Source organism: Entelurus aequoreus, linkage group LG24 (assembly GCF_033978785.1).
Source record: "Entelurus aequoreus isolate RoL-2023_Sb linkage group LG24, RoL_Eaeq_v1.1, whole genome shotgun sequence".
NCBI classification, from domain to species: Eukaryota; Metazoa; Chordata; class Actinopteri; order Syngnathiformes; family Syngnathidae; genus Entelurus; species Entelurus aequoreus.
The window spans coordinates 1,022,454-1,046,406 of record NC_084754.1 but is presented as its reverse complement, the minus strand read 5'-3'; the positions used below and the strand labels follow the sequence as shown (position 1 = coordinate 1,046,406).

Genomic DNA, 23,953 nt, shown 5'->3' with positions numbered 1-23,953 from the left:
TTGTATCTTACCACTGTAGTAAAGGAGCTGCAAGAGGGTCTATCCTGTCCATCTGTTTTCTAATTTCAGAATATGGACCCTGTGTATAGATTGAGGGAAAAGAACCCACCTGTGAAATTATAGTCAAAAAAGACAAAGCACAAGTAAAATGGTGTCAGGTGGGTCACTCACTCACCTGTGCCATCCTCCGAATTAACAGGACGCTGTCTAAGGCTTTTTCTAGCCTCTCATAGCTCTTTCTCTGTGGTGAAAAAATAACTTCTTAAAAGGGGTTCTATCATGCAAAAAAAAACAAAAAACTTACCTATTGGTACACGTTTTTTTTGTATTTAGGATCTGCATAAGTGCCGAAATTTTAAAATCAAATCATGGAGGCATGGCGGGGATATTTATAAAACAATCTTGCCTTCTTCATACCTCCTCCAAACGAGCTGTTTGGAATTGGGCCATTTTGTGACGATTTTCCAAATGGGGATGTCAGCGGATATTTACATATATAGTAGAGATTTACCCGAAAAGCCTTGCGCGTACGCCATTGTAATCCGACGCCATCGTCAAGAAGTTCCTCCTTTGTCTCTATCCTCTTGTGGGACAGAGTTGCTCGTACATGCACATGCATCCTCCGCTGTTGCCATTTCTAATACAAAGTAGTGTATAGTTCTAATTTAAATCTGTCAGTAGACTCCATATGGAAGCACAAAAAACTACAACACAGCTAACGGGGGGGAGGCACGCAAATAGGACCACCCATAAAATCGCGCATCCTGAAAATGTGGTCGAAAAAAAACGGTTTGAAGAATCTATGCAACATTTTGACCACAGAACCACCATTACATGTTATATAGATCCAAGGAAGTCTTTTAAAAGTAGAAAAAAAATCATAATACAACCCCTTTAAGAGTTAATAGATCACAACTTAAAGGGCTCATATAATGATTTTTTTAATGCCGTGTTTTAAAAAGTTAAAGTTAAAGTACCAATGATTGTCACACACACACTAGGTGTGGCAAAATTATTCTGCGTGGTTGGGGGTGTGGTTAAGAGGGGAATATATTTAAGCTAGAATTCACCAACTCAAGTATTTCATATATATATATATATATATATATATATATATATATATATATATATATATATATATATATATATATATATATATATATATATATATATATATATATATATATATATGTATGAAATACTTGACTTTCAGTGAATTCTAGCTATATATATATATATATTTATTTCATTATACATATAAATAAAAGAAATACTTGAATTTCAGTGTTCTGGGGGCTATCCAGTAGGTGGCAGTATTGTCCTGTTTAAGAGTGTCACAACATTGCTGTTTACGGCAGAAGAACTGCTTTACGGTAGACTAAACGTGACTGCTGTTGTTGTGTGTTGTTACCGCGCTGGGAGGACGTTAATGAAAGTGCCTAACAATAAACCCACATAAGAAACCAAGAACTCGCCCTCGATCATTCTACAGTTATGACGTCATTGGGCAGGCAAGCTGTTTATATTGTGGGAAAGCGGACGTGAGAACAGGCTGTCCCCACTCAGGTCCGCATTGAGCTGGAGGGGGCGTGGCCTCCAGCTCCGGCTGAATAACGGGAGTTTGTCGGGAGAAAATTTCTGCCGGGAGGTTATCAGGAGAGGCGCTGAATACCGGGAGTCTCCCGCTAAAAACGGGAGGGTTGGCAAGTATGCTAGTTAGAACTATACGCTACTTTGTATTAGAAATGACAACAGCGGAGGATTAAAGTGCATGTACGAGCCAGTCTGCCCCACAACAAGAGGATAGACAAAAAAAGAAACTTGTTGACTACAATGGCGGAGTTGCGCAAAGCTTTACCATACGTAAAGATAACCGTTGGCATCACATGTTGAAAAACGTCACAAGTTGTTGAAATTCCAAACGGCTCGTTTAGAGGAAGCATGAAGGAAGGCAAAATTGTTTTCTAAATATCTCCACAATATATTTTCCAGAACCAGTCAGACTACAAAAACAGGTGCCAAGAGGTAAGAAAAGTTGGATTTGCATAATAGGTCATACTTTCGGACTAAAGGCCAGAATTTTGGGGTTCTTTGGATCAACAACAGACGGGTATGGTTGAAATATGATATCCTTGCGCGAGGACTGTAGCGCTGTCCTGCACATCGCCACCAGCAGGTCGACCACCTGTGGTGCAGAAATGACAGTATTCGTTGAGGATTGGCTCCACTCTGTGTGAGAGTTATCATTATTGACCTCTGCACCGGTGGCAACCTCCTCCGTGGCTCCTGACATAACCCCCATGGTGTGATAGGAAAACAAACAGAGTTCTCTGGTGCACACTGCGGGCTACATTTAAGATCACTTAGAGCACAGTTGCACGAGCATGTTTGTTGTCGTCTGAATTTACCTTCAACATGGGGCCATTCTGAAAAACATGCCTCTCATCACAAACCACGCAGTACTCATTCAATGTTAAGATCCTCTGCTCTGCATATTTCATAACCTGTGGACACAAGCAAGAGCATCAGATGAAATATGTCATTGACAGTGTCAGATGTTGATTACACAATGCAGCGTCTTTGCCTCTCATTGTTACATTCAAAAGATCTTCCAATTTGGGCAGAATTAACCATTTTGTTTAGTTATTAGGCATTATTAGACATATTGCATTGGTTTAGAAGTTACGCTTGAAACAATTTTGTATTGCTTCAAACACATTTTCTTTGGATTCTAAGAACATTACAGTCATATTGAGTAAAAAAAACAATGTTTGTGTTTGCAAACTTTACAAAAGCATGTTTTTAGTAAAACTCATAAAGATACATTAATTCAGGCAATATTAGACATATAGCATGTTTGGTTTAGGACAGTGTTTTTCAACCTTTTTTGAGCCAAGGCACATTTTTTTCATTGAAAAAATCCTGAGGCACACCACAAGCAGAAATCATTAAAAAACTAAACTCAGTAGCCGATATTGACAATAAAGAGTCGTTCTCGCAATTGTTGGATATTAATTTAAACCATAACCAAGCATGCATCACTCTAGCTCTTGTCTCAAATTAGGTGTACTGTCACCACCTGTCACATCACGCCGTGACTTATTTGGAGTTTTTTTGTGTTTTTCTGTGGGTAGGGTTTTAGTCGTAAATATTTTTAACCCAATTACCGGTAGGTGAAATTACTTAATCTCCCACGGCACACCAGACTGTATCTCGTGCATAGTGGTTGAAAAACACTGGTTTAGGAGTTATGCTTGAAACAATTTTGTATTGCTTCAAACACATCTTCTTGGGATTCTAAGAACATTACTGTCATATTAGGAAAAAAACAATGTTTGTGTTTGCAAAACTTACACAAGCATCTTCCTAGTAAAACTCACAAAGATACATTAATTCAGGCAATATTAGACATATAGTTTTTATTGCTTCAAACAGATTTTCTCAGGATTCTAAGAACATTATTGTCATATTGAGTAAAAAACTATTTTTTTAAGAGATGAACTTGATTTTATGATTTTACCTGCACCAAGAAGCCATGTTGCAGAGTCGGGGAGGTCTTACAGTGTCTGATGGCCTGAGAGAAGAACATCAGCTCTATCAGCTGCTTGGTGCTGAGGTGAGGTGATGATTTCACTCCTGCGACCATCACTCTCTGAGGAAGAAAACACACAAATAATGAGTCAGGAGATTTGGCTTTTGGGGATTTTAGCAAGAGCCGCATGGCAGATACAATCCTAATTCCTCCTCCATCAAAGTATGGTTGGTTTGTAAACCTTTAATTCAGAGATCTTCAACAGGTGGTCGAAACGTTTTTAGTTGACTAGAATTTTAACCCTCAGGCTGACTTTTTTGTCCTTTTAGTCATTTCTTGCTGTAGACTATGGAGTGACATACAGTACAGACCAAAAGATGAGCCATCGTATCGGCCGTGCTTGTGGGGGCGCTTTTGTGTCTGCATCCTGGTGGCCATGGTCTCATGACCTCCTGGTGCAGACGGCTCCTGTGATAGTGTTTACTCACATGTCTCCTCAGTACTCATTTGTCCATATAGTTGCATATGTGTGTGTGTGTTGGGTGCGTGTGTTTGTGTTTGGTATCTGTGTACGTGGGATATGGGTCACCGGGGTATTGTTTTTAACTTTGTAAAGCACTATGCGTTGCATTTCTTTTATGCATGAAAAGCGCTTTATGAATAAAGTTTGATTCATTGATAGATTGATCAGCTGTGGCTACAAAATGTAGCTTAACACTGTCAATGTGTGATTATGGAGTGATCGAATGATGGGTTCTCAGACTTCTGTAAAACGCTTTTAATCTAGAAAAGCGCTATATAAATTAAATCTATTGTTATTATTTTATTATATTTATTTACCATCTTACAGTGACAGTTCTAGCTTTAATGGTTCATGTGATTCGATGAAGGCGTCATTAAATCTCACTTACTGTAAGTGCATCCTTAATTCTGCAGAGGCAAAACCCACCTTCCCACTGGGTGTGTGAGTGAAAAGTTCTCCCGATGGATTCTTAATGTTGTATGAAGTTGTGTGATTGGTGAAATGGTTCAATTTCATGCCAGGCAAAACAATCCGTCCCCTCAGGCTGCAGCTTTGGAGTGTTTTCGATCTGTCAGTAAAGAGAATGAAAGGTGATCATAAGTCAAGAGCTGCCTCCACCAAGATAATAGTGGTCTGTTTTAATTTGGCACTTTTTGAGAAGGGTTCATGTTGTAGTTGGTAGTGATGCAATAATCCAACTAAACTGCAAATACTACGAGCTAATGTTTTTTTTTCACCAATTGTACACACACACTGCAACTAGAACCAGGAATATTGTGGACATCTTTGACATACTTTGACAATGGCAGCCAGATGCTGAGTTTTGCACGAAATTTTTTCATGGTTCCGCCAGGCCTGAACCAGCTGTGTTTTCTCTTCTGATGAACTATCATGGTGTCATTGGTCAGGTGTTTCCACTCACAAGATATGAAGGATGCAAGAACACTGCAGAATACAAAGGATGAGTCTTTCACATGCATAAGAATATATACTAAACAACATACTGTATGCTTCTACCTCTGGAGTTTTTTACCAAGGTTGAAATGATGTCTATTCGATGGCTGAAAGACTTCAACTGTGGGTTCTGTGGTAAGAAAACATATAAGACAAGGTTAAGCTATACATATGTATGTATATTTTTTTATGAAGATCTCAGACGCACTAACAATATCTCCATTTGGAGTAAACCAATGTTTTTTGTGGAGCTTTTTATGAAACTGCCATCCTTCTGACATGGGTTGCAATTGAATGGTTTCTAACAATCAAAATGATCATTTCAATTTGAAAAATGCACATTTATAACAAAAATTGAAATTTTATAATTTTGTATACATGCAGCAAAAACAGATAAACGTTTCTTTAAAAAAAAAAAAAAAAGACTAACCCTATATGAGTGAAAATGAGTCAAAACAGATCCAAGTTTTTTTTAGAGGAATGCTTATTTAATCCCTGTAAATAATTAATTTCATCCAATTAAACACCTTTTTTGGGTGATCCCTGTCAGAATAATTGTATCTAAGTTATCACAAAACGTTGTGTTTCAATGAGTTCCCGGCGAGAAGACAAAAGCTGTCTTTGATCCTACCAAGCAGAAGGCTTGTAAAACTCCACTGTGTAGGATGGGAAGCAACATGAAGGTGTTTTGTTTCTTTCATGTATTGTAATCAACAGAAAGATATTGTCTTGACCCGAGATCTACAAAGCGAAGAGGAAGCAGGACCTGACTCCCCTCCAGGGACCTCTTCTTTGAACTGCTTTACGACCTTTTCTGTGAACTGTTAACGACCTTTTCTTTGAACTGTTCTGTAACCAAAGGCGATGACTGTTTACGACCCTAGTCCCTTAGAAACAGCTGTTGCCATGTAATCAGGGAAAGTCCAAATAAAAGAGGAGGCGTACAATCTTTCGTCAGGGGCGTGGGACGACACTGTACAAGGGTACAGTGTCTACGCGTCTCTCCTCAATTGAGCCAAATTTAATTCTGTCTCTGTTTAATTCCTTGCTTCTTGTCTTGTTTAATAGATGTCATCAGTGTTTGAACCTGACAATCCCTGAACAGGGGAGCCCACGGTGTACATTCACATCATTACATTGACAGCTGCATCACAAGACAACAACAGCAGAGTAAACACACAATTTAGTTTGTCATTCGAGATGGTAGTCGCTACACACATATATAGTGGCGGTATAGCACAGTTGGTAGAGTGGCCGTGCCAGCAAATTGAGTGTTCCAGGTTCGATCCCCGCTTCCGCCATCCTAGTCACTGCCGTTGTGTCCTTGGGCAAGACACTTTACCCACCTGCTCCCAGTGCCACACACACTGGTTTAAATGTAACTTAGATATTGGGTTTCACTATGTAAAAGCGTTTTGAGAAAAGCGCTATATAAATATAATTCACTTCACACTTCATATACTGTACATTACGTGCAGCCCCCATTTTGCGCCCAGTTTGCGAGAGTACCACACATTTACTGCCTTTATCAAAGTTACTCATTATTGATGCTTTAATTTAGTTACAATTAGAGATGTCCGATAATGGCTTTTTTGCCGATGTCCGATATTCCAATATTGTCCAACTCTTAATTACAGATTCCGAGATCAACCAATATCGATATACACAGTCGTGGAATTAAACAATGTAACAAGGTTTTCCAAAATAAATCAACTCAAGTTATGGAAAAAAATGCCAACATGGCACTGCCATATTTATTATTGAAGGCACAAAGTGCATTATTTTTTTTAACATGCCTCAAAACAGCAGCTTGGAATTTGGGACATGCTCTCCCTGAGAGAGCATGAGTAGGATGAGGTGGGCGGGGTTGGGGGGGGGTGTATAGGGGTAGCGGGGGGTGTATATGGTAGCGTCCCGGAAGAGTTAGTGCTGCAAGGGGTTCTGGGTATTTGTTCTGTTGTGTTTATGTTGTGTTACGGTTCGGATGTTCTACCGAAATGTGTTTGTCATTCTTGTTTGGTGTGGGTTCACAGTGTGAAGCATATTTGTAAAAGTATGGCTGTTGACCAAGTATGCGTTGCATTCACTTGTGTGTGTGATGAACCGTAGATATTATGTGACTGGGCCGGCACGCAAAGGCAGTGCCTTTAAGGTTTATTGGTGCTCTGTACTCCTCCCTACGTCTGTGTACACAGCGGCGTTTTAAAAAGTCCTAAATTTTACTTTTTGAAACCGATAGCGATAATTTTGAAACTGATAGCGATAATTTCCGATATTACATTTTAAAGCATTTATCGGCCGATAATATCGGCAGTCCGATATTATCGGACATCTCTTGTTACAATCACGGCAAACTCCTAGCTTGTTGCATGCCAGCTTTCTGAGACTCTTATTTTGTTAGCGCAGACAGGATGAAGCAGTGCTTTTATTGTGAAGATAGGAACTGTGCAGTCGGTCTTTAGGCTATTGACGGCAGGTACGGCACGAGAGTCTGTTGAAATAAAAAGTGTTTCTCGCCTTCCTGTCGGTCATTTTTTCTTGATAATGATCTGGCAGCAGCCAGCGTCATCTCACAAGACCCTCGGTTTCAATTCACTTACCATGAATTGATTAACGTAGACCCCGACTTAAACAAGTTGAAAAACTTATTGGGGTGTTACCATTTAGTGGTCAATTGTACGGAATATGTCCTGTACTGTGCAATCTACTAATAAAGGTTTTAATCAATCAATTGGGTGCCGTGAATGTCAATCAAGTGACGAAAGTGACCTCTTGGTGAAGATTAATGATCGCAAATTTTTAGGTCTATTTTTTTTAATGCCTGGCTGGTGATCAACTGACACTGGTAGCTCGCGATCGACGTAATGGGCACCGGTGATTTATGACAGATGGTTCAAAATACTGTAGCATGAAAGAGCTTTGTAGCTACCTTAAGGAGCTCATGGATGACAATAAGAAATCCCATTTACAATAAAAGTGCAAGATTCTTTTTTGTTGCGCAGGCAAAGACCCGCAAACAACTGAAAAGGAGTTTGTGTCGCAACCACTGCTATAGATTGCAATAGCTGCAGAGCATAGTCTTACCTGGTCCATCCAGATAATGAGACAACGAAAAGTGAAGGCGCACAATGATGGGCTCGGTTGGATCTACGCTCCAAGCCTTGGCCACCTCCTCCTGTGGACAGAGGTGTTGTCATTTAAGGGCCCAAGGCAAACCTTGTCATTGGGGCCCTCCACAGAACAAAAATTGCCTGGTAATTTACAGTACCATGACGTAGAAACCACCATGCGATCTGCAATGTTCTTCTTATTAATTAGCTTAGCAGGACATGTATGCCTTTGAGCTGTGCATTAAGCATCACTGATCACAACGTAAATTCATAGGAACATTAATCAACACAAAATATACTGTAATTTTTTGTATAATTTTTTTTTGTTAGCACATTTGGACTGGATGTGACGCATAGCGCTATTATTGTGAATGGCCTTGTTTGAACTCGAGATGAACGTTGAAAAAGTGCCTGTCAAGATTCTGCCTGTCATTCTTCCTTTCTGCTACATATTTGTGATTAAAAGCATCACATGCATCAGCCTCTGTAGTTGTAGAGCGGGGATGTCAAACATGTGGCCCTCTGGCCGGATCAGGCCCGTAAACAGGTTCAATCCAGCCCACGAGACGAGTTTGCCAAGTGTAAAATTGAGCTGTATTTTTAAATGAAAAAAACTGCTGTTTTAAATGTGTCCACTGGATGTCACAATAGCGATTCTGTTAGGCAAGCAAGAGGTACACGGTAAAGCGGGGCTGCGACTCCTCCCCCTCGGCCCATAATAAAACTAACAGTAATAAAATAAACACTTGGTCACACTACTTAAAATGCTGCATGAGACACTGCACATTGATATAGTTCTGTGAAAATTATTGTACATTTAAAGAAAGTGAACAGTGTGTGACTTACTGCAATACCGTCAGTCTTTTAAGTTTTTATTTTTGGTTTGTTGAAATAGTTCACAGATTGCAGCTTTTATTTTCCTAACGATACACAGTGATGCCGAGAAGGCAGGGAGTAACTCAGCCCTCTTGAATAGTTTCTATTTCAGTTGGTATGGTTTGTTGAGTTAGCACAGGATAAATATGTGGAAATGACAAATGAGGCAGTCGGTACATAGAAGAGTTTTTATTCATGGTTTGTTTTGTTTTTTGTTCAATTCTAGATGGGCTAACAAGTTTGGGTTCTTAAATCTTCTTGAATCGGGTCTGCACATGCGCAGTAACAGGGAATAGTCCATTGCGTTAGAAGGGAGAGGGGAGCTGCAGTGGCGTGTCCATGAGGTGGCCAGGGGTGGCACGTGCCACCCGTAAAACCTGACAGGCCACCCCACTCAGAGGCGGAATGATTTGAAGCAGCATTTTTCAAACTGTGGAGCATTTTGCCTTTCGGGCTCCATCTCGTTGCACGCCAAATATATGCTTAATTCAAGAGTCCTCTTAGTAGGCCCCAAAATTACTATTAGACCATACATTTAGACATGAGAATGCCAACTGATCACAGAGATGCACAGCAATTAGCATTAAGCACATGCACTAATTTGGACAACTAATTCAAACTCATGGTCCAATTATTCAAAAACCAACAAAGAACATGAAAATATGTCATACCAAAACACACAAATTGCCCATTAAGCTACGTGGAAATTATAAAAAACAAAAATAAAAATACACCCATTTAATCTATTTAGTAGACCTGATGGGTAAATTATGCAAAACACTTTCCACACTTGGACATGTTTCACGCATTTCAGTTGCTTGAGGGACATTGATAGAAAATTAATGGATGGCTAGATATTTGTGATGGATTACAAAACCTTTTAGGAGGCCATGGAAGAAAAAAAGGTAGGAATGGTTCGAATTCTCTGAATATTCAATGTTTTATCGTTTACACTTTATATTGTAGTGGCGGGCAATCTACAGCCTGGTGTGAACCTTCGCGTCACAAAATTTGGCAATCTTAATTTGCGGATTCGGCGCGCACATATTCTGGTGGCGGGCAGTTTTTTCTGGCGCGCAGTGAAAGGAAGGGAGTGAAAGTGAGGAGGGCGGGGAATCTTCACCTGCACGCACATATATGGGTGGCGGGCATTTTTTGATTGATGATGACCAATGATGAGCAGCCAGGTTCCAGACGTCCGTGGTACTTCACTAAACTTAAGTCATTATATTTTTTTGCACAAGCATGTTTAAAGTGTTTGCCTGCCAACACAAGAATAGGCGCATTCATCTGTTTTGAACGTTATCTCAGTGTATATATATATATATATATATATATATATATATATATATATATATATATATATATATATATATATATATATATATATATATATATATATGCATGCATGCTTTGGAATCCCTGCCTCGAAATAAAATAATGTTTTCCTTGGTGCCCTAAAATATGAGCCCTCTTTTTAAAGCAACACTTGCCTTGACCTTAAAAAGTAAAAATTTGAGGCTTGTAATAGTCTATAGCAGTGGTCCCAAAATAGTTTACATCATGACGCCATGTCATGAAATTTGGCCCGCCGAGTCGTTTGGTTTGGCCCGCAAAGGGTGTCTTCCCAGATTTAATACAGTACATCTTCCCCAAATGTGATACTCTTTCAAGTTCACAAAATCATTGACGTCAAGGCTCACTAGTCTATCGACTGTGACAATCTCCACCTCTCTTTGACTATGGTGGTGTTCAGATCCCCCTTTTTAAAGGGCAAAGTTTTCCTCAATTATTTTGTCCGAAAGGCTTGCCTGAATAAGGCAAGGAGACTAGAATTGAGGATTAACAATTTATTCTAGAAATGGAGTAAGTACAAACAGGCGCAATACCACGCACTAAACAGCGTGTGCAAACAATAAAAATTGTGTGTACTATTAGAGGGTTTGATGCGTGTGATCTACTGAGACTGTGTGTGCAATTAAAAAGTGGTGCAAACCGCCATAGTGTATTTAAATGACGTGTCTATGGATGTTCTCATTCATCCAGGTCATTGTATTTTCAGGGTATTCATTCGATCGCAACTGGACTCTTTGATTTGTCTTAGAAGACTTCATCAGTTCATGCTCATAGACTTGGATTGGTCAGATCTAGTATTAGACCACGATTGGTCAGATGTAGTCTAGCGGCAAATATTTATACTCTAACACCAGAAGGGTGTGCCTGGGCAAGGATGGTTTCGCCCTTTCGTAGTGAGAAAAACAACTGTTGAGATGCAAATGAGAAATCCTAATGTCAATGCCACTGACAGTCGATGAAGTGGAATTTCCCCTCGATAGCGTTGAGGTATTGAGTGGCAGAACGATCGCTGTAGATCAGAGGTGTCAAACTGGTTTTCATTGAGGGCTACATCGCAGTTATGGCTGCCCTTAGAGGGCCATTTGTAACAGTAAAAAATATGGGAGTATAAAAGTATAAAGATTTGCCTCATGATATTGTTATACAATTAACTATGCATTTGATTATTGATCTATAATCTGTAGATTTTGCGGTAAAACAAATGGTAGCTCAGTCGCCAACATTGTACCATAAAATCTATGGTTATTCTTTTTACAGTGTATTACTGTAAATGGAAAAAAAGCTGTACGACTATTTTTTACAGTAAAATTCTGGCAACTGCGCTGCTGTTTTTTTTTTTTACCATAAAATCTACGTTTTTGTTTTTGTTTTTACAGTTTATTACTATAAATGGAAAATGTTACCACTATTTTTTAAGATAAAATGTTGGCGACAGAGACGGGATTTTTGTGTATGTCAATTTGATTGATAACTTGCTTTAAAATCGAAAGTCATATATAAGATATTCAAGTATTTATTTTTTTTAAACAAAAATATGTGTTGCATTATCAAATAGTATTAAAATTGAAAAGATATGCAACTGCATGCAGTGCATGGATTTGTTTTGTCAAAATGGAGAAAAATTAAGTACTTTATCAAGACATTATTTACCGGCTTTCATGGGCCACATAATATGTGGCGGGCCAGATCTGGCCCCTGGGCCTTCAGTTTGACACAGGCGCTGTGGATCGACCACTATCAGCCAGAAAATCTCAACAGTTGTTTTTCTCAATACGATAGGGCGTTGTTTTATTAATTTTTTAAAATTTAATTCACCTATGTTTTGTACAGCGCTTTGTGATTTCTATCTATGAAAACTGCTTTATAAATAAAGTTTACTTACTTATGTACTTACTCAAGGAGGATTGAGATCAGAAACAGCAGGATAAAACCCTAATTGGCATACCTCTTAAGTTAATTTAGATTTGATTTGAAGTTCACAGTTTTAGACCAAAAAAAGGATTTTAAATAGAACAAAACTTTACTAATAGGTTTTATGAGATGCTTGGGGGCACCTGGAAATCTCAGGGCCTGTGTTTGCCTAATGCTAAGTCCGCCCATGCCTGTGGACACCAAACATGTGCAGTCTACATGCAGGGAGAGCAGACATATTAGCTAAAGGAGTGAGATGTTTACTTACATCCAAAATGTTGGCTCTAATGTTCAAGTCCACGTCCACGTCATCAACGGATTGATATTCACTGGCAGAATACAAGAAGAAGAAAGTGTCAGAAAAATTCTAGATCATTTTTTTTTAATCTGATGATTTTTTTCAAATGTTGACCTGGTAGAGATGGCACTATCTGAATACAGACTCCTCACTGTCTCAATGTCTGTGTCCAGCCGGGGGTGGCAGCATGGCTCGATGGCATAGCTTTCCCCCTAAGAGAAGAACCACTCACATCATTTCCAATGCAGTGAGACCATATAGCTTTTACAATATAACTAGATGTACTCAAAGGGGAACTTCACTTTTTTGGGAATTTCGCCCATCATTCACAATCATTATGAAAGACATGACGATGGATGATATATATATATATATATATATATATATATATATATATATATATATATATATATATATATATATATATATATATATATATATATATATATATATATATATATATATATATATATATACGGCGTGGCGAAGTTGGTAGAGTGGCTGTGCCAGCAATCGGAGTGTTGCTGGTTACTGGGGTTCAATCCCCACCTTCTACCTTCCTAGTCACGTCCGTTGTGTCCTTGGGCAAGACACTTCACCCTTTGCCTCTGATGGCTGCTGGTTAGCGCCTTGCATGGCAGCTCCCGCCATCAGTGTGTGAATGTGTGTGTGAATGGGTGAATGTGGAAATACTGTCAAAGCGCTTTGAGTACCTTGAAGGTAGAAAAGCGCTATACAAGTATAACCCATTTATCATTTATTATTTATATATATATATATACACACACACACATATATGTTTGTATATACAGTATATACATATATACATATACATACATACATATATATATTTTTTGCATTATAAGTATTACAAACGTAAATAAATTAATTTATAATAAAATTTGATATTTACGTATTTTGATCACTTTAAGTGGCGCATTAATTTCAAAAAAGCATCACAATGTTTGCTTTTTTTTCCTTCTTTATCACTGATTTCTGCTCACTACAAACTTCATGAGAGCCAACAAACATAATAAAACATCACTTACTGTACAAGGTCTGTTGTCATTAGGATGCAGACTGCTAGGATGTTCATATATTCCCTTTTAGATGAAAAATGTCTCATAATCCTCTAGTAACGGGGTGGGGGAACGTGAGGGACAAGCACTTTTCGTGTCTTTCTCGCCAGTTCCAGATCCTGAATGACTGTCAAAGTGTACCAACTTATCGGATTACCTACGCAGACGTCTCATGTCCAGGTGAGATGCATGATTTATTATTTAGAATAGACTTACAGGGAGCAAGGATGCGAGGAAGCAGCAGACCACTCGATGATGTGAACATAGGCACACAGGAAGTGATCACGGCGTCTCTATAAGTAGTTTGTCTGCGTTAGCGCTTATAATAACAATATTAAAATAAAAAATATATATTAAAATAAAGTGTGTGTGTGTCTTACACAGGGTGTGTGTGACGCGTCTAGTGCGGTAGAAGTAGAGAGATGTCTGTAGATGGTGCATGTTGCATGTTGCTTTCTGCTTGCTACTCTCTGCTTACAGCTACCGCCGCCAGCTAGCCCCCCTCGGGGGGTGAAAAGAGGAGCCGAGTGCGTAAGTCTCCTCCTGTTGGTACAAAGCCTCTCCACCACCAAGACTCCTTCAGTGCCTCCTCGTGGCCACACACGGATAAGGGTCTTTGCAGACCCCGAACTAAACTGAAGGGGATCTCGGAGCAGCAGTGGGCCCCAGAGACGTGGCGTATAGGCCCACCATTGTGTGGAACACGCCCTGACGCCCGTTAACCCTGCCCCAACTATGGGTAAATAGCCCCATTGCCTTGTGGGTCAGCTTATTTAGGCAAAGGCTAAGGGAGCACACCCTGACAGAAAAGCAATGTGCTGGCGGTGCGCAATAGGCGGGCCTTGAAAGATTAAGGACCCGGCAACCTCCTGCAGTCATGATGGGGGGCTGGTCGTCATGGGCTCACCCACGCCACCGGGTTTACCTCATTGTGGTGAAGATAGTGCTACTGGAGAAAGCGCACCTCCTTTGGCACTTAAATATCTCCTTGCGCAGGTACCCACTTCTGACCATGGTGAACAGTACCTGGACTAACATCTGGTTGAAGTCTGACGGCGATGGGGTTTCTGGCAACGGGAGCAGGTTTGAATGGACTGGAAGCTCTTAGCTAGAACCCTGCACGGCAGCAGCACAGGGTATAGGTCGCTAACAGCTCGGTTGAGTGGAAGCTGTTTTCGGCAGACTCCTGTGTGTTTGAGCAGCCTTATTTAGGGACGGCACTGCTCACCTCAATTGAGGACGGGCATAGAAAAGGTGGCCTAAAAATTGCCCACTCAATCTCGCCTGGATAGGATACCGCACCTATCGGGCCATTCCATATCTGCGGTCGAAATAAAAAAAAAAAATCATGCAACTTGAAACTGGCAACATGGAATGTAAGGACTCTCCTGGACTCGTACGGCAGATCTGACAGACCTCACAGAAGAACTGCCTTGGTTGTTGCAGAGCTGAATCGCTACAACATTGACATTGCAGCCCTGAGTGAGACCAGGATCCTGGATGAAGGCTCTCTAACTGAGGAAGGTATGGGCTACACATTCTTCTGGAAAGGCCACCCCTCAGGAGGACAACATCTGCATGGTGTAGGACTGGCCATCAAAAACACACTGCTGCCAAGACTCACTGAAACACCTGTCGGCATTAGTGAAAGACTAATGACCCTCCGTATCCCCCTGGTCAGGAATCGCTACGCCACACTTCTCAGTGCTTATGCACCGACCCTGCCATCTGAGAGTGAGGTCAAGGATTCCTTCTACCAGTCACTTGATGAGGCTCTCTGCCGGATCCCCAAGAATGACAAGATTTTCTTGCTTGGGGATTTTAATGCCCGAGTGGGACAGAACAGCAGGACATGGAGTGGAGTACTTGGCAGACATGGGGTTGGTCAGGTTAACTCAAATGGGATGAGACTGCTTACTCTCTGCTCAGAGCATAACCTGACCATAACCAACACCATCTTCCAGCAGAAGGCTAAATATAAGACTTCATGGATGCACACCCGTTCTAAACATTGGCACCTGATAGATTATATCATAGTGAGGCGTAGTGACATCAAAGACGTCCTCATCACCCGTGCCATGAGAGGTGCAGAGTGCTGGACAGATCATCATTTGATTATGACCAATGTCCACATGCAAGTGCGCCCTCCCTTGAGACGGCGAGGACCTAAAAGGAAGAAGCTAGACTGCGCCCGCCTGGAAAACCCTGTTACAAGAAATGACTTTCGCCGCTCCCTGGCTGAGAAACTTGGGGCGGTGGAGTCTTCCTTGAACTCTTCTGAGAACTCTATTGACCAGAACTGGAACTCTATCAGCTCGGCTCTCTATGAGGCAGCAGCCCAAACAATTGGCTTCAAGAGCAAGAACCACCAAGACTGGTTTGATGAAAACTCGGACACCATCCATGTCCTGTTGAAGGATATGCACAAAGCATAGAGAACCCTTCATCCAGTAGCGCCAGGCAGAAATGGCAGAGAGCTCGAGGAGAAGTGCAAAGGGCTGTTAGGAGGATGCAGAATGAGTGGTGGAGAAAAAAGGCACATGAAATCCAAACCTTTGCCGATAAAAATGACATGCATAACTTTTACAATGCTGTCAAGAAGACCTACGGCCCAACAAACCGCTGCATCACTCCCCTGAAAACAGCAGACGGCCTGTCAACCTTGAAGGACCAACCTAGCATCCTGCTGAGATGGGCGGAACACTTTAGCACCCTGTTGAATCAGGAATCTGATGCAGACCCCACTGTTCTGGATGAACTGCCTACACTTCCCGTCATGCACAATGTGGACGAGCCCCCAACCTTCCTGGAGGTCCGATCAGCTACCCGCTCCCTCAAAAACAACAAATCCCCCGGTAATGACAACATCCCGGCTGAACTACTGAAGCAAGGAGGATACTTCTGCACAAGAACATTGCACCAGTACATCACAAAGATCTGGGCTGAAGAGAACGTCCCACAACAATGGAGAGACGCCAATGTTGTCACTATTTACAAGAACAAGGGTGACAAGGCTGTCTGTGGCAACAGTAGGGGAATTTCACTCCTTGCTGTTGCCGGTAAAGTTCTGGCAAAAGTGATGCTCCAGAGGCTGATTAAAAACATCACTGAGTCGATACTGCCTGAATCACAGTGCGGGTTTAGAAAGATTAGGAGCACAGTGGACATGATTTTCACAGCTAGACAGCTGCAGGAAAAATGTAGGGAACAACATCAGGACCTATTCATGGCCTTTGTCGACCTCTCCAAAGCCTTCGACACTGTTCAGAGAGAACTTCTATGGGAAGTCCTCCTCAAGTTTGGCTGTCCCATTAAGTTTGTTAACATCCTCCGTCAGTTTCATGATGGAATGACTGCTCGAGTGACCATAGGAGGTCCAGAGTCTGCCCCCTTCCCTGTACATACAGGAGTAAGACAGGGGTGTGTACTAGCACCAGTGCTTTTTAACATCTTCTTGCTATGTGTTACCAAGCTTCTGCACAAAGAGATTGAGGACAGCAGCGGTGTGACAGTGGACTTTCGTCGAGATGGCAACCTCTTTAATATCAGGAGGCTTCAGGCTACCACCAAACTGCAGAGGGAGAGAATTGTTGAGATGCAGTATGCAGATGACTGTGTTCTTGTATCTCACAGCCCACAAGACCTCCAGTCTGTTCTTGTGGCTGCGGTGAGAGCATACAGCAGGATGGGACTGACCGTCAACACCAACAAGACGGAAGTAGTTTGCCAGTGGAGCTCCAACAAGCCATCTACATCACCTGTCTTCACTGTTTCTGGAGAACAAATACCAATCGTTCCATCCTTCAGATACCTGGAAAGCATTCTTTCTGATGACAACACTGTTGATAGTGAGGTCAAGAACAGGATCAAGCAGGCAGCGGCAGCTTTTGGGAGACTCAGGCGTCGGGTCTTCCAAAACAAGAACCTCCATCTCCACACAAAGGTCTCTGTCTATCAAGCTATCTGCCTCACTACCCTCCTCTACAGCTGTGAAGCCTGGGTAACCTACAGCCGCCACATCAGGGCCCTAGAGCAGTTCCACATACGCTGCCTTCAGCGCATCCTGGGGATCACATGGCGTGATCGTGTGCCTCACTCTGAAATACTCTCAAAAACCAACTGCAGGAGTATTGAGGCCATGATCACCCTGCACCAACTACGATGGCTGGGCCACGTAGTAAAGATGCCCTCAGACCGCCTGCCTCGCAAAGTGTTATACGGCCAGCTACACCATGGTCGTCGCTCTGCTGGAGGGCAGAAGAAACGATATAAAGACCAGCTGAAGACTGCACTAAGGAAGTGTAAAATCAGACCTGAGGCCCTGGAGGGTGTGGCTGCTGATCGTAACACCTGGCGTCAGCTCTGCCAGGATGGCACCCGCCTGCTGGAGGAGGATAGGACAGCCAAGAGACAGGAGAGAAGACTCAGGAGGCATACACCTACGGTTGCCGTTTCCACCACCACCACCACATTTACATGCCCTACCTGCAGTAGGGTTTGTTTATCCAGGATAGGGCTATTCAGCCACCAACGAACTCACCGATAGAAGTGGATGTCGTCATCGGACTCGATGGACAACCATAAGCAAGTAAGCAAGCAATAACAATATCACTAATACTTGGTTAATATTTAAGTCACGAAATGTAAATGGAGTATTGTTAGCGCTTTTTGAATGGTTATTTATTGGATTTTATGGGCGAAATAGTGGAGTTCCCGTCGTCCACGCCTTTGTCTCCTCCAGGCTCGACTACTGCAACTCACTTCTTGTCGGGATCCCCAGCAAGGACATCCAGAAGCTGCAGTACATACAAAATAATGCTGCTAGGATCCTGATGAGAGTGCGGAAATACGACCACATCACACCGGTTCTCGAATCCCTTCACTGGATTCCTGTTCCACTCAGGATTGAATACAAAGTCTCCATACTAACTCACCAGAGCCTCCATGGAAATGCCCCCCTCTACCTCAAAGAACTGCTCACCCCCACATCCTCCACACGACACCTCTGCTCCGGACAGGCTAACCTCCGAGGACAAAGCTCCAAACCATGGGAGACCGGGCTTTCTGCTCCGCCGCTCCCAGTCTGTGGAACGCTCTCCCTGACCACCTGAGGGCACCACAGACTGTGGATGCTTTTAAAAAGGCTTCAAACCCCTTCTTTTTAAATAGGCCTTTTGATAGATTTATGTGTGCTAGTTCTAGATATTAGGCTGTTCTAGTTTTTATTCTATTTTACTATTTATTTTACTCGTTGGGTGCAGCTATTTGTTGTTCTAGCTTTGTTTTTTTTGTTTTTTAAATGTACTGTAGCACTTTGAGATTGTTTGTTCAATGTAAACTGCTTTTACAAATAAAATATATTATTATTATTATTATTATTATTATTATTAAGCAGACTTTTATTACGTTTATTTTATATTTAAAATGCATTAAAAACATCCATCTCTTGTCATGTCTTTCATAATGACTGTGAATGATAGGCACCATTCCAAAAAAAGGGCAGTTCCCCTTTAAGCATTAGAGCATATTGAAAGAAACATTTACATAAGTTGTCTCCTCTTCCTCTGAGTTGGAGCCTTCCTCACTTTCACTCCATTCCTGGCACTCGGTGTCCTTAACAGTCAAATAAGAGAAACATATGTTGATAAAGGATCTTCTAAATAAATGCAGTGCAACATTTAGACAAAAGTATTGGGGCATCGAGGCACAACACCAATGAGAAAAAAATTTATTTTCTACGAGATTGTTTCCATCTGTTGGACCTGACTGGCTCAACATCTCTGTTGTCGTTCATATCCAAGGTGCTTGATGTTTTTTTTTTTTTTTGTTCCAACGCGTACAGGCATGACAACATGGACGTTCACTACAAATCCAAGTGAGGATCACTAGGTTTCTTTTTTTTAAATCGTAATTACAGATGGTACGGTTGTGTGTTTGTTCGGAGCCCGAAATGCAGAGATGACTGGCGTAACGCAGGAAAAAAAATATCATTTTTGCCTCTAGAAGCTGAATGACGCCGATGGACGGCTGATAGGGGCAATGGACGGCTGAGTAGCGCTTAAACAGCTGCAGCCAGCTCCCATGACTCCCTCCCCTCTGTTGCAAGTTCTGTTGATTCCATGTAACATGTTTATGTGTGCTATGGCTATGAGTTTTTTCCCTTGACCTCAGTCTGGACCCCCTCCCTGGAGTCCAGCCTTTGACTAAATATCGTTTACCTGTTTCTTACCTTTTTTTTGTAAGGGCCGCTGAAAGTTGGCAGACCTGTCAGCGATCCTATTTCTGTCTCCCTGTAATGTTTGTCTGACCTTGAATGGGACTGTGCTGAAAATCTCAATTTCCTCTGGGAGATTAATAGAGTACTGAATCTGAATCTTGGACTCACCGTAACGAGGAGAAGTAGGAAATGAGGGAAAAAAACGGTGTGTGTTTTATGCTATTCTACTACTATCTCTCTGAGATGGGGTTTTCTACTGTTAGTGCAATGAATAAAAAGTATGCACCCCGGCTTTATTGCGCAAGAGTTAAGAGTACCGATGGCAAGTTTGAAACCCAGATTTAAAAGGATGTGCAAAAACTGCAGTCACTAAATACGACCAGAATCGTCACCTTTATGGTTGCTTTAGGAGATTTTCTGAGGCATTGTGATGGCAAACATTGAAATTGAATGTGTGTTCATATAAAACAGACACATGCTGTGGAAAAAAAATAATTAGTAAAGGTTAATTGTGTTTTATGCTTAAACTAATGTACTTCAGCTGTAGTTTGAAATGTTTCAGATTTTTTTTTTAATTGCCTTCTTGATAGATTATATGTTAAGGGAAAGTAAATGTAAATATTAACTTTCATCTTGTCTGATAAGCAATAATATAAACAATTGTTGCAAATGTTGTACAAAACGAACAAAAACAACAACAAAAAATCTCTTTTTGGAAAGGAATAAGCTGATAAAGCTAATAGGTGATCAATGTTTTAGCTGTATAAAAATGCCCAACGCAGTGAATCATTTGAACTTTTTTTCTGTGCATTGAGAATAGGGCTGCAACAATTAATCAATTTATTCGATTTAGAAAAGAGCTTCAAATTTATATTCCGTGGCTTCAAATAATCTTTTGATGATTGTGACTAATAAAAATTGATAGAATTTGGACCCCCTGGAGTCCGGACATAGTTTCTGCATGGCCACTGCAATAGAGCGTTGATGTGTGGCGATATTTTTTAACTAAAATGTTTTTATTAAGTGCAATGTTGATGATGTGCATTTTTTTTTAGAAAAAAAATGGTAGCAGAAAATGTTTCCTTAACGTACGCATTGACGCTATAAAGTGTGTTTTATCTGATTACTTGATTAATCGAACAAACTTATCAATAGATTACTCAATTACTAAAATAATCGATAGCGTTAGCAGAAATCCAAATAAGGATCACACAGACTGAACAATCTTGTTTAAATATTACAAATAGACGTACTGAACTTAACAAACAACTTCATTTAAGTTGTTGGAGATGTCATCTCGACACATTTTCTTCATGAGGTGATGATATAAAGAATGTAACTCACACCGTGTGTTGTACAGATGAATAAATAAATATGATCAATAACACAGTAGTAAATAAATAAGGAAAAATAATGACGTCCCCCATGGAGGTCATGACAGGAAATAAATGAGAAGTACAGCAATAATTATGGGACGTCGGGCAACACTAATTGCTGCTATCTTCCCACAGAGGCAAAAAGGCGAAGATACTTTTACAATAAAGTTACAGAGCTTTTACTGTGGGAGGGGAAATGCATGGACCTCATCAGGGTAAGACCACAATTGGTTTTCGGTTTAATAATTAAGAAGTATTTGAAAACTACATTTTACATCACTAATTGTTCTCTTCTTTTTCTTGTGAGCAGACAATTTAAAGGAAAGTTAAGTAAAAAAGAAAGTCAGGAACCTCACCACACATCACTGATATAGTGTAATAAACCATAGAAGATATTTATGTGGACTCACCATCAGCACCACACTTTCGCTTGCCCCACCTCAGTCTTTTTGCGAACACTGTAATGAACAGGCAAAGAAATATAAACATGATTATGCTATAATTCAATGTGTAGGGTGTTGATGATGCCTTCACTGACCTCCTTCTACAGATAAATCTTGCACATCCACATTGAAGAAACGGTGAAATATCCGCAGTGACTCGAATAAAACTTCCTGCTTGAAGGCTTGGTTAGTTGTGTGTCTCGTTGTCCTCTTTCTGTGATCCGAACAGCCCAAGTCCACATGTTTAGCCGTGGATTCGAAGAACACGATTAGCCGCAGATACCGTCGGCCAAGAGAGGAGGATAGACTGACACCCGCAGCTCCAATGACTTTTGTTCCATGTTTACTTTTTTGACAAAGTCATGACATTCTGCAGACTCCTAACAAAATGTGTCCACTATGAGGTGACAACGAATTGATTCATAATACTTAGGCTGTTTCTTTCTGTGTGTGTGTGTGTGTGCGTCTCCAGTTTGACCTTAATCAGCAGTTAACCCTGTGAGCAGCCGCCTGCTGCTCACAGTCTGGTCAGGTGACACACTTTTAGGCCTTCATACATATGTGCTTTCTAATTAAGTGCTTTTCTCAGCGTAATCCACTTAAACTAGAAAGAGTGTTTGGTCTGGCCATTTTTTTGGTAGTGGCCATATGCTCCTTAAAGGGGCCCTAAGATGATATTATTCTACATTTGAAACACTTCCCTGTGATCTAGATAATACAGTATGTATTGGGTATGCTTTGGTGTCATTTTTGCGTAAATATTGCTCCAAAGTGGCTTTTATAACCTGTTTTTGAGTCTGTCTGCAAGATGTTACGATTAATCAATCAAAGTTGACTTATAGAGCCCTTAATCACAAATGCTTCAAAGGGCTGCACAAACCACAACGACATCCTCGTCGACTCTGATTCCACATCGGGGCAAGAAAAAACTTGACCCAATGGGCACAAAGAGAAACCTTGGAAGAGACCGCTGATTGGTTGCCAAAAAGGATCTGGGGGGCCTTGAGTTTGACACGTGTGTCCTGTCCTAAGAGTATTCTAGTATATTTTAGTAAAATAAATCACGAAGTTGTCGTTTGGGGTTGAGTTCAGCTTTTTAAAGGGTACTTCAACACCTAAACAGTCTAGTATGTACTTTATTACCATATATCTAACTCTCTTAGGGGTAATCTAACAATGTATGCACAGATGAGATGGTCAATATCAAACTATTACGTGGAATCACACTGAATACATTGATTGAATGAAACCATCCAAACACTTGATCAATATTTGTGCATGAACATCCATCCATCTTCTTCCGCTTATCCGAGGTCGGGTCGCGGGGGCAGCAGCCTAAGCAGGGAAGCCCAGACTTCCCTCTCCCCAGCCACTTCATCCAGCTCTTCCCGGGGGATCCCGAGGCCAGCCGGGAGACATAGTCTTCCCAACGTGTCCTGGGTCTTCCCCGTGGCCTCATACCGGTCAGACGTGCCCTAAACACCTCCCTAGGGAGGCGTTCGGGTGGCATCCTGACCAGATGCCCGAACCACCTTATCTGGCTTCTCTCGATGTGGAGGAGCAGTGGCTTTACTTTGAGCTCCTCCCGGATGACAGAGCTTCTCACCCTATCTCTAAGGGAGAGCCCCGCCACTCGGCGGAGGAAACTCATTTGGGCCGCTTGTACCCGTGATCTTGTCCTTTCGGTCATAACCCAAAGCTCATGACCATAGGTGAGGATGGGAACGTAGATCGACCGGTAGATTGAGAGCTTTGCCTTGCGGCTCAGCTCCTTCTTCACCACAACAGACCGATACAGGGTCCGCATTACTGAAGACGCCGCACCGATCCGCCTGTCGATCTCACGATCCACTCTTCCCTCACTCGTGAACAAGACTCTGAGGTACTTGAACTCCTCCACTTGGGGCAAGATCTCCTCCCCAACCCGGAGATGGCACTCCACCCTTTTCCGGGCGAGAACCATGGACTCGGACTTGGAGGTGCTGATTCTCATCCCAGTCGCTTCACACTCGGCTGCAAACCGATCCAGTGCATGAACAAAGATCAGTTAATATTGTCTGTATAGCTTCTAAACAAGAAAGAGGTTTTAGTGGCTCAACAACAGTCCATTACAATCTAATTAATAACACAGAAATGGCCAACTCTTTCATTTTTTGGACATATATATATATATATATATACATATATATATACATATATATATATATATATATATATATATATATATATACATATATATATACATATATGTATATATATATATATATATACATATATA

The 23,953-nt window shown here is 41.3% G+C and overlaps 1 protein-coding gene across 1 annotated transcript in view; it reads right to left on the bottom strand.

The window, feature by feature from the left end:
• Positions 1 to 23,173, bottom strand: part of LOC133641772 (protein mono-ADP-ribosyltransferase PARP6-like) — a 30,151-nt gene extending 6,978 nt beyond the window's left edge. The window contains exons 1-15 of the mRNA XM_062035763.1: positions 21,771 to 23,173; positions 21,643 to 21,690; positions 19,184 to 19,252; positions 12,675 to 12,772; positions 12,531 to 12,591; positions 8,094 to 8,184; positions 5,073 to 5,139; positions 4,851 to 5,000; positions 4,482 to 4,623; positions 3,521 to 3,652; positions 2,409 to 2,504; positions 2,255 to 2,347; positions 2,060 to 2,185; positions 176 to 241; positions 12 to 79 (exon numbers count right to left, since the gene is read on the bottom strand). Coding sequence (XP_061891747.1) covers positions 12 to 79; positions 176 to 241; positions 2,060 to 2,185; positions 2,255 to 2,347; positions 2,409 to 2,504; positions 3,521 to 3,652; positions 4,482 to 4,623; positions 4,851 to 5,000; positions 5,073 to 5,139; positions 8,094 to 8,184; positions 12,531 to 12,591; positions 12,675 to 12,772; positions 19,184 to 19,252; positions 21,643 to 21,645 — 1,262 coding nt within the window. The 5' untranslated portion in view covers positions 21,646 to 21,690; positions 21,771 to 23,173. The remainder of the gene's footprint in view (positions 1 to 11; positions 80 to 175; positions 242 to 2,059; positions 2,186 to 2,254; positions 2,348 to 2,408; positions 2,505 to 3,520; positions 3,653 to 4,481; positions 4,624 to 4,850; positions 5,001 to 5,072; positions 5,140 to 8,093; positions 8,185 to 12,530; positions 12,592 to 12,674; positions 12,773 to 19,183; positions 19,253 to 21,642; positions 21,691 to 21,770) is intronic.
• Positions 23,174 to 23,953: the final 780 nt, after the last annotated feature.